The sequence below is a fragment of the Cimex lectularius genome, unplaced genomic scaffold, assembly GCF_000648675.2.
Source record: "Cimex lectularius strain Harlan isolate CLEC.00 unplaced genomic scaffold, Clec_2.1 scaffold44, whole genome shotgun sequence".
Taxonomy (NCBI): Eukaryota; Metazoa; Arthropoda; class Insecta; order Hemiptera; family Cimicidae; genus Cimex; species Cimex lectularius.
The window spans coordinates 880,795-899,272 of NW_019392639.1; the positions used below are offsets into that span (position 1 = coordinate 880,795).

Here is an 18,478-nt window from a genome sequence, read left to right on the forward strand (position 1 = left end):
TTACTGCAAGCGTAAAAACCAATTCAGCTGATATACAAAAATATTGAAATATATGCACAACAAAGGCAGAAAAACATAAATGTAATTTAAATTTCTTAAAAAAATTGTTTTTAGTTGGTCCTATTAACCACAGTAATTACTATTAAGCAAAGTTGATTGAGTTGAAAACGGGGTACTGATACTGCGGTCGTGGGTTCGAGTCCTGCTCGTGATACTAATTTTTCAACTCTACCATATTTTGCATTATAATTAAAGTAATTGCTTTAATTTTTTTCTTGGCTCCTGGAACGCACTGATTAGGAACGCTCGGACACGTGTCTGTTATTTTTGGTGTACTATAACAAGAAAAAGTTTCATAAAATTGGTCCCACGCTTGTTTTTCCTTTTTTTCGGTTGAGAAGAGTACAAATAGATAGGATAGAGATAAAAAATAAATTTTTTGTTTAAATATCATTTGTTTGCTTTAATGTGTTATTTCGTGTTGCATTTTCTGTTTTGGCAGTTCGGCCTTTATTAATTTAAGTAGTTATTATCTGGCTTTCGTGTTCAAACACTTGTTTATCGTCTTTTTTTTTTTTAAATGGAAATTTCAAGGTTTACTTAAAGCATTCTTCACAGCAGTATATCGTATAAAACAATTTATTTGTAGTTTTCTTTTTTTAAAATCCTATTGTTAGTCCACGGGTTCAGGTAAATATTTAAACCAACTGCTATAAAACCTACACACTAATAGCAGTTTTATGTTAATTTAATTTATTTTTATAACGTTGCTTTTAACAGTCTATAATTATCAAGTAGGAAAGCTGAAGTATGCTGAAGTATTTTACTTTCAAGTGTCAAATAATTTGACATACAGAAGAAACAACTAACCGTTCAAACATTCTGAAAACGGGTTCAGGCCTAAAAGTTACCCCTAAGGGACAGCACTTATACCTGGCTGTAGGATCCACCCCTATTTTCCGACCCTCCGGTAATTCAAAACCGAAAACACTTCATTCCTCATCATAAGTAAGCGTAATAAGTTCACTAGTATTTTTTAAGCAAAATTGTAAGGAATTTTATCGTCAGATCTAAATGCTTAAGCGCAACTAATTAGATTAAAAGCTCATTACGTTTGTTTTCTAATAACCCAGATGTATTTTCCCGTCAAAATACTCGTTAATTATCTCTATTACGATATCAACAATTCGAGTGGTTCTTATCGGCCTTCGTTATCTCAACGTAATAAACCTATTTGCCCTGGGCAAAGTCCCCTTCGACTTTGTTTATCCGGTGTTTGCTACTTTTCGTCGGTGTTTTCCTCGTTTCTCCTCAAGGTGAAGCAGGGCGGTTCCTGCTTGGTCATCCCGTATAATTGGTTAAGCGTTTGTTCCTATTTCCTACTTGGGAGTTTTCGATTGGTTTATTAACATAAAGGGTGAAAAACTAACGAAACTGACAAATTTTTATCTATTTACTGGAGTGTAACTAAATGAACAAATAACATTGTGATAATGTACATGATAAGACCACGAGAAAACACTATTGCAGATGGTTTTTATTTTAGTGCGAACTGTTGATTGTTGATTTTTTTTTACTCTTATGTTTTCAATTGGTATGTTGAGATGGGAAAAACCGATCAAATCTTTAACATTTTTCATATTAATTTTAAAGGTAGATACGATACAATTTAATTTTAAATACTACGCAGCTGTTTCTGACGTCTTTACACTCCTCCCTCCTTACGTCTCAAACCTTTTCTTACTTAATAAATTAAATGAATAATTAAAAACTTACCGTCCCGAAAAGCACAAGGATATGACTTGATACAGCATACGCACTGCAAAAATTAAAATAAGGTCAACTTTTTGTGATATACATACAAAACGCTATACTAAGAACAACATTTTCCACAATACAATTCAATTTAGAGGAAAGATGAATTAGTTTGTGAAAAATTGATTTGGGTCGGAAAAAGATGTTTGGATAATAAAAAGCAGGTTTTGTTATGGAAAAAGTGAAATTTTGTATGAAAGCAAGGAAATTTGATATGAAAACACCGAAATTGATATGGATAGTTTAATTTGGTTTGGAATTATTAGCGTTTCATTTGGGAAAAATTGATTTGGGTTGTGGAAATGTTGAATTTGACACAGAATTATTAGAATTTAATGTGGAATTATTAACATTTGGTTTGGGGAAATGTTAAGTGAAATTATTGGAGTGTAATTAGGAATTATTAGAATTTGATATGGAATTATTAGCATTTGGGTTGAGAAAAAGCTTAAGTTTAGTAATATTAGAATTATGTTTGGAAAAAGTGGTTAGTTTGGTTTGGGATTACTAGGATTCGATTTGCGAAAAATTAATTTGGGCGGGGAAAAGGGTAAATTTTATTTGGAATAATTACAGTTTGGTTGGTAAAAAGTTGAATTTTGTATGGAAAAAATATACTTGAGTAGGATTTAGATTATGCACTAGAATATGGTTTGGAAAAAATACTTGAATTTGATTTTGGTTGAGAAAAATATTAAATGGGTTTGGTATTATTACATTTTGGTTGGTGAAAATGGGGCTTTGCGTCATTACCATTCGATTTGGAAAAAAGGTGAATTTGGTTTGTGAAAAATTAATTTAGATTGGGAAAACGTTGGATTTGGAAGAGAATTGCTATGGCAAAAGTGAGATTTGGAATAAAAAAAGTGAAATTTTGTATTAAAAAAGGAGTATTTGATATGAAAAAAAGGTCGATATAGAAAAGTTTAATTTGGTTTGGGATTATTAGCGTTTCGTCGGAGAAAAATTAATTTGGTTAGGGAACAGTTGAAGTGGGCCATAGAATTATAAGGATTCGATTTGGGTATGAAATTATTAAAATTTTATTTAGAATTATTAGCCCTTGGTTGGTTGAATGGAAGTGGAATTATTGGAATGGATTTGCGTATAGAATTGTTAAAATTTGACTTGGATTGGAAAAAAGTTGATCTTGGTTTGAAAATGTTAGAATCTAGTTGGGGGAATGCTGAATTTAGGTTGGGAAATTAGTTCGGTTACGACTGAAAAGAAAAAATTCAAATTTTATTTGGAAAATAGCAAATTCGACTTTGGAAAATGTATATGTATAAAACGTTGACCGATAATTTGACCAAATCAAACTATCGTAACTTAGAAATATCTTTACAAGGAGATTTCTCAATCGAATGTGATTTATTAGGTGTAATTTCCAGACGGTCATTGTTTTGCTTTATTGTTTTTTGTACAATTTTTTTCGTCGGATTTTAACTGTTTGTTTTGATCGAATCGGTTAAAAAAAGAGTTCAATGTTCAACTGATTGTAACCAGACGAGTACGTCGGTGTTCGTTTTTTCAAGCAAGATTCATAAATACAGAGGACTCTTACGCAATTGCCATTTTCGAGGTCGAATGAATTTTATACAAACAAGAAGGAATTCCTGATTATCGTACTCGATTTGTGTTTTTATTACAACGTGAAAGTGACGTTAAAAAATATTAGGAACGATAGTTTTTAAAAATGCAGGGCAGATATTTAAATAAATTATTTTAAAATTCATAGTCTTTAGAAAGTTAGAAAATAGAAGCTAGAAGAAGTGGGACTATTCATTGACCTAGTTCATCGGTTGCATGGAATTAATGTTTTTTTTTGCTTTATGTTCTACCTATTCAATTTTTATTTTCAAGCAAAACGCTTCGTTTTCCTATTTTGCCCTTGTTATAATATATTCCGAGATAAAATTGTCAAAGTTTTTCTTTATCTCCTGCGTCCGTTCTTCCCTTGAAAGGGTCGACCTGGCACAGATTATCTTAAGCCTTGGTATCTGAATTATTTATTTATGTTCTAATTTTTTTAAATTATTTAAAGTTTGTGCACACAAATACAAAACGAAGATTCACTGTTCAACAAATCAAGTTAAATACGATTTGTTTCTTACAGTTCAAGTGTAACAAGACATTTATACACAAATTTATTATTTATTATTTCATTCTTTAGTACGCAGCGACTTGGTTTAATTATTTAATGTGGTTATCAGCAGCATAATTTTAATTATATAATAAAGAATCCATAATTTGTTTTGACGGTTGATTTGCACTTCAATGCAGGTGGTGCATATTCAAGAAGAATTGTTTTGTCTGCTTTTACCCACCGAATTGTTGTTTGACGATAGAATAAATGTACCTATTCAACCAATTTAATTAACATAATGATGTTTGGGAATTGAATAATTTAAAATACATTAGGAATTCGACTCTCGGAATATGGGACAATGCTTGTTAAAATATTGACTATCATCGTTCCAAAATCTAATTTGTTTTCCCTGTGAAATGTTATAACTAATCCATTGATTTATTTTTTTTTAATGTATTTACTTATAGGCTCAAATAAAAAATACTACCGTATTAAAAATTACATATATAATTCACAAACACCTTTGTTATTTTTGTACACTTACAAGCGGATGAGCTTATGTTTATTGCGAGCAAAATTGATATGGGTGGGGAAAAATTACAATTCGGTTTGGAATTATTAGAATGGTGTCGATTAATGGTAGAATTGGGTTTGGAATTATAAGCATTTGGTTTGTAAAAAAATTGATTTGGGCCGGGAAAAAGTAAGATAGGGTTTGTAAAATTGAAAAGTTTAATTAGGTTTGGAAATATTAGAATGCGGTTGATAAAAAGTAAAATTTGATTTGGAATTATTAGCATTTGGTTTATGAAATGTTTATTTGTACCGGGAAAAAGGAAAATTGGATTTGGAATTATCACAATTGGACTAGGAAAAAGTTTAATTGTGTCGGGGCGTTTAAATTTTGTTTGAAATGGTTAGAATTTGTTTTACTGGCTACTTATAACTTTTTTATATTAAAATTCGGTATGATTACATTAGAAGTTAGTAATATATTTGACTGGGTAAAAGTTAAATTGGGTTAAAAAAAGATTGAAATTTGGTTCATTTCATTTGTCAAAAATTGATTTAAGTTTGGAAAAAGTTCAATTGTGTTCGCAAATACTAAAATTTAATAAAATATTACAATTTGTTTTAAAAAATGTTGAAATCGGTGTGGCGATGTTTGAATTAAATTAAGAAATATTCGAATTGGCTTAGAATAAGTGGAATTTGGTTAAGATTTATTATTATTTGGTTTGCAAAAATGTTGCTTTCTGTTTTGGACTAATTTAATTTTTGATATAATTTTTAATTTCGAAACTTTTTAATATCGACTGTCATCGTTTCAAAACATTAATATTTTTGTCCTTATGAAATATTGTAAGTATTGTTCACTTATGGGCTTAAATAAAAAAAATAGTACAGTATTAAAAAGTACGTTTAGAATGATAACGAAATACCTTTGTTACGTTCGTTTGTTTAGAACAGGATGTGCTCGATGGGAATGTCGTAAACAACTTTTACTTCATCGCCATCTTTAGTTCTAGCTTTCACCTTACTAAATAGTTGTTATTGGAATAGTTCGAAATTGGTTTGAATATGAGGAAAGTCGTATATTTATTAAATTTCAGCAGGGCAAAACTATTTTAATATTGACGGACTTATTCAAGTTTTGGCGAAGGGTATTAACGAGAATCAGTTCCTTGCTGCCTTTTGTGACATAAACATTGAAATAGTTTCACATTTCGTAACTAATACCGCCACTATTATATCTGCATGGAAATACAAACGTGTGAAATAAATTATTTGTCGTCCTTTTAATAAAAATAACACGCAGTTCCATTGTTTCACCATTGCCTTCACGAAATTGGGTGTCTGTTGGTAACACAGGAAAAGAAAATTTTTCGTTTCGTCACGAACCTTTCGTAATAAGTTTGATCAAAAAAACATATTTTTCCCTTATTACAAAACTCATATATAATCATCGAGGTATGTAATTAATTAATTAACACATTAAGCTCTCCGTGGCTATTTCATTTGTCGCCGAGAATCGAATTGATTACACATTTGAAAAATGGCAAAAAGGAGGGAAAATTCAAAAAAGGTGTGGTTGAGGTGGAAGCTGGTGTCGGAGTGGATCGAGGCCACGATAGCTCAAGTGGTAGAGCAGCGGCGTATCAAGCCGAAGATCGTGGGTTCGAATCCCGCTCGTGTCATTGACTTTTTTATCTCAATTGAAAACCTTAATTAATTGGAAGATATTAATTGGTCAAACGGACCTCGAAATTAGTGTCTTGAATATGTAATTAATCTTTCTTAATATGAACGATATTAATAAAAAATGTAATACACAAGCTAATAATCGATTAACGGTCACTAACACCACGCAGTAATACACAAGGTGTATTCCTAGTATGTAAAGAAAAGTTGTATCACAAAATTGATGTCATTCCGTGGCTCCATATAGAGAGCGAGTAGGAATGTCACCCGATAAGATAATTTTGCAAGCATTTGGGTCGTCTGTTTAGATTTTTTATTGTATTTAGTACATGATAGATATTTATTTTTTGTGTATATTGAGAGTGACTGTATTTATTGGCGTGAATGCTTAATGCGAGAACGCCTATGGTGGAAGAGGAGACTTCTTGCTCAAATTGGATGGAGGAATATCAAATACACTATCCTAAATTGAGTGAATGATATTTAAATAGGAAAGATTGCATTTAAGAGGACTGAATGGGTTAGGCACTTAGTCTAGACAAGTTATCAATATTTTTTTAAAGCAGTACTTTCAGTGTTTTAAAAAATGGATTTGACTGGCATGATTGTTTTGTCTTTCTTCCGCGATAAAATTGTGAAAAGCAGAGTTTTAATTTTGTCCTTTCTTTGTAGACAAAGAACGGGAAGTGTAGAAGGAAAACACAGGTGACCTACTTGTTAAAGCTCTGCGTGTCTACTTTCAATCATTTCCCATGAACAGCACGTGTTTTTAATTATTTCTCTTTTTAAAATACGATATAAAGAACTGGTATTCCCTTCGAGTGTATTGATATTCACGGTAGTGACTCGATATTCAATTAGTTCATTGTTACAATTGGTTTTAATGGTGGGATTTGATTGAGAAAGCAGGCCGCAGGGTCGAGGAATTTTGATGAAAACGATGATATTCATTCTGGGCCGTTCGCGTCTTCTGACCTTATAAATCCGTTTTTATTATATTCTCGAAAATAAACCACGATTTTGATTGATTTTTCTAAATTGTGGTATTTGGCCAAGCGTGTTTCTCATTCATTCCAAAATAATCAACAGCTTATCTTCCGGCTGATAAGGCGACAATTACACCATAACGTGACATTGCCCATTCATTCCATGACACACGCGTACGCAAAAATACATTTAATTTCTTCTTGGAGTGCTATAAAATATAATAAAATGCAACTTAAAAGATTCCCCGTCTCTTATCCTTGGAAGTAGTGAAGTGAAAGTTCTCCAGTACTAGTTGAATAACCACGCCTTCCGTTTACAGGTTCCGTGAATTACCACGTGTAGTTGGTTATTTTAAAACTTTTCAAGTATGCCGTCATCGTTAAGCATTAACCCGAATCTAATCTAATTTTGGCCTTTAAAATTTAAAAAATAATTAAAATTAACTGGAATGTGTCGAAGATATATCGTTCATTTATTCCACTGTCAATTATGAAAATAAAGGTACAGTTAATTGCTAGGCCAGGTTTAAAAATCTTGGTTTGTGGAAAATTGATTTGGATGTGTGGTGATTAGTCTCACGATTTCCGAATAATCATTGATTTGGATTAGGAAAAAGTTGAATTGGGTTTTGAATTAATAACTAACATCTGGTTAGTGCAAATTTAATTTGGGTTGATCGGGTTTGGAATTATCAGCATTTGGTTTGTGAAAAATTGGTTTGACAAAGAAAAATTGAATTGGGTTTGGAATTATTAGAGTTTGTTTTGTGGAAAATTGATATGGATTACAAAAAAATTGAATCAGGTTTGGAATAATCACGATTTGGTTTGTGAAAAAATTGGTTTGACAAAAAAAATTGAACTGGGTTTGGAATTAAATTGAAATTAAAATTTGGTTTGTGGAAAATTGATTTGGATGTATGGTGATTAGTCTCACGATTTCCGAATAATCATTGATTTGGATTAGGAAAAAGTTGAATTGGGTTTTGAATTAATAAAATTTGGGTAGTGCAGATTTGTTTTGGATTACAAAAAATTTCAATCGGGTTTAGAATTATCAGCATTTGGTTTCTGAAAAATTGGTTTGACAAAAAAAATTGAACTACATTTGGAATTATTAGAATCTGCTTTGAGGAAAATTGATATGGATTACAAAAAAGTTGAATCGGATTTGGAATTATCAGCATTTGGTTTGTGAAAAAATTGGTTTGACAAAAAAAATTGAACTTGGTTTGGAATTATTAGAACTAGGTTTGTGGAAAATTGATTTGGATTACGAAAATGTTGAATCGGGTTCAACATTTTATTTGCATTTGGTTTGTGAAAAAATGATTTAGCTTTGGAAATATTAGAATGCGATTGATTAAAAAAAATAGAAATGGGTTTGGAATGATTAAAATTTCGCCTCCGAAAAATTGATTAATGCTGGGAAAATTTAATTGGAGTTGGAATTAATAGGTTTAGATTCGTAAAAAATTAATTTGTTAAGAAAAATTGAATTAGCTTTGGAAATATTCGATTGTGGTTCATAAAACGTAGAATTGGATTTGGAATTCTTAGCAAGTGGTTTATGAAAAATTAATTTGATTTGGAAAAAAGTTGAAGTGGGTTGAAGTATGCCGTTGAAAAAAAGTATAATTGGGTTTGAATTGTTGATTTCCGTTGATTGGATCCCGAATTATTACAATTGGGCAAGTAAAAGTTTGATTCTGTTTCGAGACATGAACTTGTGGTTGAAATTGTTAGAACTTGGTTTAGGGATATTAATAATATGGGAGACTGGGAAAAGTAAAATTATGTTTAAAAATATTAGAATTTGGTTTGGGAAAAGTTGAATTTGGGTTGGTATTACCATTTCATTTGTGAAAAATTGATTTATATTTTGAAAAATTTCAGTTGAGTTCGGAAATATTAAATTTAAAATACAATTTGTTATATAAAATGTTGAAATAGGTTTGGCGATATTTGAATTAAGGTAAGAAATATTCGAATCGGCCTGAATTTGTTTAAGAATTATTATAACATCGTTTGAAAAACAAATTGCATTTGGTTTTGGAATAGTTTCATTTTTAATACAAATCAACTTGTTCTGGAAATTTTTATGTTTAGTAGGAAATTTTATGTAAAATGTAGATCCAGAACATGTCAAAATCGACGTCAGTTGGAATGTGGTCATTATAAGGCGATTGCTCAATCGAATGATTAACTGCGATTAATTTCCCAAACGTCATGGTTTTGCTCCATGTATTTTTATCACTTTATTAACTTCAATTTCTATTCAGTTTTATCGTTTTCGATTCCACCGTCCATTGTGAAAATACAGTCATAGTTGATTCGTAAAGGTCTAAAATGTGTAAAATACAATAGACTAAAAACAATGACGGCTTGTGTTTGGCAATTCTCTAGGCGAATCTTTACTTTGTTTTTTGTCCTATATTTTTCTACTGTAAGAGTTTCAGTTTCGTGTGTTAAAATCAGTTAATTGGCAGGTATAAAGGGATATGACGGAGAACCATAATAACACACATTACGAGCGGTTTATTTCAAGTCTTGTCAAACAAACGCTACTCCTGCATCCTATGTTAAAGCCTTTTTATAAATCTAGCTCCTGAAAAAGATATGTCATACTTGAGAGTAGAACAAAAAAAAGTGTAAATAGAATATTTCTGTTCTTGATTAAACAAGGCCTACAATATCAAAGCTTATCTATTAGTTTGTTTTTTTGATAACATCAATATATTTAGATTGAGATATTTGTCTTTAAAAAATAATCTAGCCTATTTTCATTAAAACTGAAGGAAAATATATTTCTCTCTACTCTAACAATTTGATTTTTGTTCTTTTCTTTTTGTGATAATAGAGTTTTTATGTCTATTAGATTTTAAAACGTGAGATTTCCTATTGAGGTCTAAGGGGCGATTAACGTGTAGTCATTTACGATTATCCTAGTATGACGGGCCGAAGGTCTCAGGGAGAAATGTCGGAATTTGTTATCCTTTAATTTTTATTCTTATTGAGAAGGTTGTTGGAGATTTATCTCAAATATTTTATCTTCGAAAACAACGAAGTGCGTCTTTGTAGGCATCAACACTTTCTCGTACGTTGATGTTTATTTATAAGGCCGAATGTCTAGATGCGTCGTATAACGGCCGTCTGGCTCGAGCCCATTGAAATGCCAACGGTTTGAACCCTGAAATACTTTTCTATTTGTGTTGCACTACCGGGTCGTCACATTCTTCCGCCCACCCAAAAAGGAGACATCGCATTTCTCCACGAATGGGTTTATAAAATATTGGGAAAATGTTGACCGGTTGGTTTACGGAATTACTCGGGCAAAGAATGTGTCACAGTTCAATCTGTCCGTCGGTTCTCTCTCTGTATCATACCCTAGTGTGTTGATAATAAGGTCTTCGTCTGCATTAGATCACCAAAAAACCAGTTTTATAACAAAAAAGATCATTTTTCTATCTCAAAAACAGTTAGTACGTTGGGTCAATTTGTTATCATGATTCACTAGTGTTTATTTGGAGATCGTGAGGCGCGATCTGGTGTGACGTAGGTTTTAGAAAAACATTTTCTTTATAATGCCAACGTTTTGATCTTTATTGAGCCCTGAAGATGATCTCAATAAAGATCGAAATGTTGGCACAATAAAAAAAATGTTTTTCTAAAACCTATGTCACACCAGACCGCATCTCACGCTATCCAAATAATCTAGAGCTTAATGTTTTCGAGGTAGAAAAATGATCCTTTTTGTCATATAAATTTTTTTTGTGTGTGATCAGAAGTCCCTATTATCAACACACTAGTGGATGATAACAAAGAGACCCACCTACGTACATATATTCTTGTACGTGGGTGGGTCAATTTGTTATCATACACTAGTGTGTTGATAATAGGATCTTCCTCTACATTAGATCACCAAAACAATAAAAATTAATTTAAAAAATTCATTTTTTTAATCTCGAAAACAGTTTAATTAAGTAAATCAAAGTCAGAATATGTACGGTCTTATGTATGTTCTTCGGTGGGACTCTCACACCCTAGTGTATCCATAGTAGTGTCTTCTTCTGTATTAGATCACCAAAAAACCAGTTTTATAACAAAAAAAGATCATTTTTGTATCAAGAAAACAGTTTGATTAAGCTCAAGCCAAAACAAGAATTACGTCATGTGGGTGGGTCTCTTTGTTATCATCCACTAGCGTGATGATAATAGGGCCTTCTTCTGATCACACACAAAAAAAAATTATATGACAAAAGGGATCATTTTTCTACCTCGAAACATTAAGCTCTAGATTATTTGGAGATCGTGAGATGCGGTCTGGTGTGAAGTATGTTTTAGAAAAACATTTTCTTTATTGTGCCAACGTTTCGATCTTTATTGAGATCATCTTCAGAGCCTGGGATTTATAACCATTGTTTAAGTTATACAAACACATGTATGATATGGAAAAAAATGAATTTCTAGCATTGTATAATGTTTTTTTATTGTATCCTATTTTAATACAGATTTAAATTTGTTCTATCAGACAAAATGGGCACGATGACCGGAAAAGAACAAACCAAAAGGTCAATACACGTAAAAGCTCTAAAGTAAACTTAACTGTTTTCGCATTTTCTCATAAGTCCTATTTTACATATTTTTCTTTCAAACATGTAAACATGCAGCCTGTTTGTTCTAAAAACAAATTATGACGTACGAGGCCAATTAGAATGTTTTTTCTTCCTCGGCTGTGTTTGGCATTGAATTTCATCTCGAAAAATAAAAATCTGATCAGATATATTTAACGACGAGAGTTATTGAATAATGAAAATTGCTAGCAGCTCAATTTTTGTTTTGTTTTCAGATTTGATTTGGTGAAACTGCGATGGCGGAAGCCCATTCGGCCGTTGCCTTTTCCTTTTCGATCACCCACGAAGGATGGGACGTCAACTTCGACCGGGAAGTTCTTCACCTGGTCTGGGCGTCCGGTGTAAGGTCTTGGAAGAAGCGTTTAGCGAGGTTCAAGGTAAGCTGGCGATTATTAAAATTTTCCATTACCAGTCTGTTGAGCCATTCACGGTACTTTGAGAGGAATTTAATATTCCCTGCTCGTCGTGAATGCCATTACAGGGCGTATTTTTCATTTACCCCCTTTTACCAAATTGTAATTTCGACTGTCATCCAAAGTTTGGCGCGTAAATATAATAAATTATCTTTTAACATGATTCTCCTATCTGCTTCATTTTTGTTTTAATTTCGATGCCCTCAACGTTGTACTTACACTGATATAAAGTTGTATAAATATGTGTACTTAAAAAAAAAAAAAAAAAAATGTCTGAGTACCCAGACATATAGGTCTGGAGGGTAACCAAAAGGTGGATGAAGACTAGGACATCCCAACCTCTGGACTTAACCACCCTGATGCTAAAAACGCGCAATAATAAACATGATTAAAAGCAAGTGGCAGTGGCTGGATCGGCAGAGAAACTCTCCTGAATCAAGAGCCCTTAAGGGTGGCCCTCAGAGGATCTGACTTGTAGAAGGGTCATCCTCACCCGATTAAGTATAGGCCATGTGAGATTGACATACGGACACTTACTTTTGGGCCAAAGCCCCCCCGTATACAGAGAAATGTTGCTCAATGTGTCCCAACTAATTGAAGGATGCAATTACTTGGCTCCATATAGAGAGCTTGTAGGATGCCACCTGTTAAGGTTAATACTGTATATTTTCCAATTGAAATACATATAAACCAAGCAAAATATATACAGATTTGTCGATTATTTACATCCTTTTGCTATCATTGGGGTACTCCAATAATTGTAATTTATTCTTGTTGGTTAGCCTATTTCTTTGAGTATTTTAAAAAATGGAATGCTAATATTTGTTAGAACAGTAAAAATACACTTCATTTTGCCGTGAGGAAATAATCAAAAGAAATTAAATTTTTAATTAATTTCTGTAAAAGTTGCAAAATTACTATTGTTTAAACAATTAACACATAATGTTGCAACAAGTTGTTATCTTATTATTCCCATATTATCAAAAATCACATCTTGTTTGTTTTGTTGTGAGCCTTAACTACTTTTGTTTTGGCACTAATGAATTTCTATTTTGATACAAGATTAAGGAAGTGCGTTTTTTATTGTAGAAAAAAATTATATAAATTAAATTTTGGTTTGTAAAGTTATTAAATTTAGATTTTCTTTGGGGATGTAAGATTACGTACTGATTGATAATTTCATTCCCATACTCGTATTAACAGTTAATTTGTTTTTAAATTTCTGTTAATTCTGTTTTTCCAATTGATTTGTTTACCAACACAGTTTCAGGACTTCCATGTTCTTATTCAATAGTAAATTTAATTAAATTATATTAATACACTGTTAGTATAATGTAAATGATGACAGAAAGGACTTTGTAGGGCACAGAAGGAAGGTTAGTAGATCGATGATGGAGATTAGGTGTATTGTCAGTGACCTGAGATGTAGACTTTCTTCAAATATAAAAACACTTTTCATAATGATGTCATTGAAAATGTGATTGTCTTGGCAATGATACATTTTGATGTATTATTGTATGCAGAACAGCCAAAATGTCTATGACTACCATCAGTCTGTTTTAATGCAGAAAATACACACAATTTCAAAGGAGTACCGATTTACTAAATCACTTCTAGTAGCTCATTGGCAACTCCACCATTTGTAATTTACAATAAATTACCGGAGGCCTTGAGAATTACCTAACCGGCATGTTAAAAGTCCAGGTTCAGATCTCGGTCTTATCCATCCAGCTACCAAGGTTGGGCTACAGGGCTATCAACAGCCAGATCGTTTCAACCCTCAGTGCAATCAGTTCCTAAATCCAAATCCATTCCACTTTTACTCACTCTTAAATTCATTCTTATTTACCATTCACTCAATTGTCGAAGTATTCAATATTCTTCCATTTCAACACACACTAGGGACACAAAACTATCATTACTATGTACAATACAATAAAACAACACTTTCCTCCAAGAATCGAAACAAGGGACGCAGATACTTGCTGCGGTGCTCAAACCCAGTCTCATATCGGGTGGCATCCCTCTATATGGAGCCAAGAAATTGCACCCTTCAATTAGATTGGACACATCGAGCAAACCTTTCTCCACATATGCAGGCTTCGGCCTAAAAGTGTCCATGTCAACATTGCATGGCCTATTCTTAATTTCTTCTATGAGTCAGGTCCTCTCGTAAGATTTTTGCTGATCCAGCCCACTGACACTCCACTTTATTATATTCATGTTTTTATTGGATTTTTGATGTCAGGAGGCTCATGGTGGTTAAGGCCGGAGGTTGGGATGTCCCGGCCTTAGCCGCCAAGTACACCTTTTCATTACCTTCCAGACCTAAGTGCCTTGTCCGGGTACCCAGACAACCACTGTTTTGCCAAGATGCTCTAGTTCAAGGTATCTTTCCAACAAGACCCCTACGAGAGGGTCGACGGAAGACCTGTTACAAACAGCAACAACTGCGTTGAGGGAGTCGGTGTAGACTAGGTAGTCAGAGCCACCATTGTCTCGAATAACCCCAAGCGTGTCCCAATTTGCAAACAATTCTGCTGTGCAAATGCTACAATGAGGGGGAGCGACCATGAAATGGATGCACCCTTACAATACAGGTGCACCCCACACCTTCACCAGTCTTAGATCTATCTGTGAAGCCAAGCCAAAAACCGGCATAGTTCTTGGAACTTAGATTGGTAAATGTATGGCAGAGTTGACGATTTGGCTAACTCAGCGGTATTGTCCAGGATGAGTAAGGCCAGAAGTACCCAGGCGGAGTCAGCTGGTTGCCCAGCTCTAATATCATTCCCAGTATCATCCCTACCCTCCCAAAGGTTTTTGTCCCAGTCTGATGCCGCTTGTATTTTCTACTGTAATTTCATTTGAGTAGTTCATTTGGAATTTAAAATTATAAATTTTTTTGTAAGTTTTATTATTCACGGCACTCTCAACACGACACGCATGAATGGTACAATGTCACAGAAGACAAACACTTTGAGCCCTGAAGATGATTTCAATAAAGATTGAACGTTGGCACGATAAAGAAAATGTTTTTCTGAAACCTACATCACACCAGACCGCATCACACGATTGCTGAATAATTATCGATTAATGGTCACTAATCACCACACATAAAGTTTTAATTGTGAATAATATGGAGAAAGTATTGTATAGTGGTTGACCAATTGTCCAAGACACTCGACCTGTAGTTGGACATTATATTTATAAGGAAATTCTGCAAATGTACAGAGTTGAACTGAATTCTCACGGCCTGCTGGCAATACCTGCTTTTTTTGTATTGTACAATTACCAGCAAGCCAGGAGAAACACCCAACTCGGATTTTGGCAGTCAGGGGCATGCTGAAGTTGCGCTACAAGAGCTGTCAACATCTAGGTCATTTTAGCCCCCATCACTTTTTTTAATCTAGGCCCACTCACCACTCCTAAAAATAGATTACTTCCCATTTCTAGATAATTTAAATGTGAGTAGATTTTTATTTTATTTTTCCTTTCAGAATAACTTAAAAAGTGGACTGTTTCCATCTCCTGTTAACAGTCTATGGGCGACTGTTGCTGTTATGACAGGATGCCATTTTGCAGGAGTTAAAATCCCTTATATAGAAGAGCTTCTGTTATATATGCCAGAGTATGTATATGTTTATTCCCTACAGAAAATATTCATTATAATAAAACTAAACGTTTATAAAATATTTCTTAGAAAGTCAACAAAGAATCAAATAATGGCGTGCTGCGGATTTTCAGTTGCGTGTTGGTTGGGCGTGACATATTCTTTAAGATATGCATTGAAGTTGCTTTTCATGTACAAAGGTGTGTTTTAATTATATAAAATCATTATTCTGTTCAGAAAATAATTTAATGAATTATGCTTAGGTTGGATGTATGAAGAAAGAGGACCTGGAAGCAAAATATCACTGAAAACCCGTCTTTGGGTTATGGCTGTGAAAACACTGACAGGCCCAAGTAAACCGATGTTGTACAGTTTTCAGGGCTCACTTCCCAGATTGCCACTTCCCAGTGTACCTGAAACGATGTGTCGTGTATGTATATCACTGTTACTTATTTTAAGGGGTTAAATGAAAATATTAAATACAGAGCGTCATTCTTTAGAAGACCTGGATTTTCCCTTGGACAGATATCATTATAAAAAATTTAAAAAAAAGAAAAAATATTTAATGTTTCAATTCAGATGAAAATTGCTACTTGCTTTTTTTTCTTGGTAATCACCACAGTGCTACTTGCTTTTGAAAAANTATATATATATATATACTAGGGTTCAGGATGAGTACAACTTTAAAATTTCAGAATTTCAGATATAACCCTGTATCATCCAGCACATCAATTTAAAGGACTGGAATCAATGCCTCAATTTGATTTTAAATTGGTAAATAATAACATAATTTTGGAAAAAAGCGCATCATTTTGTTAGCAATTTGTTTAATTTTTTACCAAGATAACTTTTTGTTTAAAGATAAGAAATTGTTGAAAATATCTTATGGACAAAATAAAATAATTTAAAAAAATTCATTACAGTTCAAACTGCCTGCCCTGATTTATGGTGCAAAGAATGCTCTTTTTAACCACCCCTATGAGGTCTCTCAAACTGGAGATCATTCTTTGTTGTTGTTGCAAAGGAGATCATCGAGCAAATTTGGAGGTTTGAAAATTCCACTGATTCAGTATACCATTTGTAGTGAACCTCGTTTTAGTCCTTCTATTAAATTATTTTTTCCTTCAGTATCCCAAATCAGCATTTCTGCAATGAACACCTGTCATAATCAGTGTCCCAAAACACTTGGACAAATGAGAGCGATACACCTTAAAATTGTACGTTTGGAGTACTTTTCAAATTTTTTGTTTAAAAAACTCAAAAACCCTTCCAGTATTATGGAAAGAGGAATTTTGATTTTAATAAAATCTGCAGCTCCCTTGTTGAAATCATTGAAATCACTATTTTTAAAAAATGTAATGTTTTCACTACAGTAAGAAAGCAAATTATTGGAATTGATAATGAAACAAACTAAATAACCAAATTTGTACCATAATTTTGTTATTTTTATGACCAGTTTAAAATCAAATGCAGCATTGATTTCAGCATAAAAATCTTTTAAAATAACATGCCAGTAGGTTTAGGAATTATTGAACATTTGAATTATTGAAGCTGTACTGGTCCTGAATTTTTAAAATTATCCCTATAATTTTTTAAACAAATTTTCAACTAGACTGAAAAATGTTAAATACTTTTTTGGTGGGTAAAGTTTTCTGTTCAAGAGAAATTTAGCCGAGCCATCTAAAAAGAAAGGACACCCTGTATATTTTGCGATTTTTTCCTGAAGTCTGCGAGGTGAACATGCAGTTTATTTCTGATCATTGTGATCTAGGTTTTGGTTTAAAAATGAAAATCATATAAATTCACCTCCGAAGATGTTTAAATGTTGAATTGTGAGAACAGACCATAACAGAGATCAGGATAACCAGAAACAAAGAAAATTCGGTCTGCCTATAGTTGTTTTCGTCTGTCAGATGAAGGTTTCTCGCAATCTTCATTGCTCGGTCTATCATAAAATGGTTCATCACCCCTCAGACCCCAAGAGGAAGTCTCACAACAAATTGCTTGGTTTTTACAATATAAAATAATTTTCTAGTATTTAAGAAGTGTCCGTCCTCTACTAAATGATGAACAATACATTCGTATGGAAAAGTTAGCTAAAGAATTTCAAAATGGAATCGGCAAGAAATTGCAAAGATACCTCGCTCTAAAATCATGGTAATTTTCTTTTATATCGATCACAGTAAAGATTTACTTTTTCATTTTAAATTAATGTTTTTTTTTAAATATATATTTTAGGTGGTCTAGCAACTATGTGTCTGATTGGTGGGAGGAGTACGTTTATCTCCGTGGTAGATCTCCTTTAGTCGTTAATTCAAATTTCTACGGAATAGATACATTACTCATGTTTCACACAAACAACCAGGCAGCCAGAGCTGCTACTGTCATTCATACGATACTCCAGTACAGGAGATTAATAGAAAGACAGGAATTAGAACCTGTAAGAATATCTAAAAAAATTTTGATTTAAAAAATAAAATAATTATGTACGTTGTAGATATTACTTCAAGGGATAGTTCCATTGTGTTCATGGCAATACGAAAGAGTATTCAATACAACAAGGGAACCAGGAGTGGAAACAGATAAAATTGTTCACTACTCCGATTCAAAGCATATTGTCGTTTATCACAAAGGGAGATATTTTAAGGTCCTAATTTACTACAAAAATAGAATTCTTTTGCCTTGTGAAATTGAAATGTAAGGGTCCCATATTTAGCTATTAATAA

At 32.8% G+C, this 18,478-nt stretch overlaps 1 protein-coding gene across 4 annotated transcripts in view; it reads left to right on the plus strand.

Moving 5' to 3' along the window:
* Positions 1-18,478, plus strand: part of LOC106661764 (carnitine O-palmitoyltransferase 1, liver isoform) — a 32,042-nt gene that overhangs the window by 3,354 nt on the left and 10,210 nt on the right. For all 4 annotated transcript variants that reach the window (XM_014385400.2, XM_014385382.2, XM_014385391.2 and 1 more), the window contains exons 2-8: positions 11,942-12,103; positions 15,640-15,770; positions 15,843-15,952; positions 16,016-16,182; positions 17,788-17,909; positions 17,991-18,192; positions 18,250-18,449. In XM_014385400.2, coding sequence (XP_014240886.1) covers positions 11,963-12,103; positions 15,640-15,770; positions 15,843-15,952; positions 16,016-16,182; positions 17,788-17,909; positions 17,991-18,192; positions 18,250-18,449 — 1,073 coding nt within the window. In that variant the 5' untranslated portion in view covers positions 11,942-11,962. The remainder of the gene's footprint in view (positions 1-11,941; positions 12,104-15,639; positions 15,771-15,842; positions 15,953-16,015; positions 16,183-17,787; positions 17,910-17,990; positions 18,193-18,249; positions 18,450-18,478) is intronic.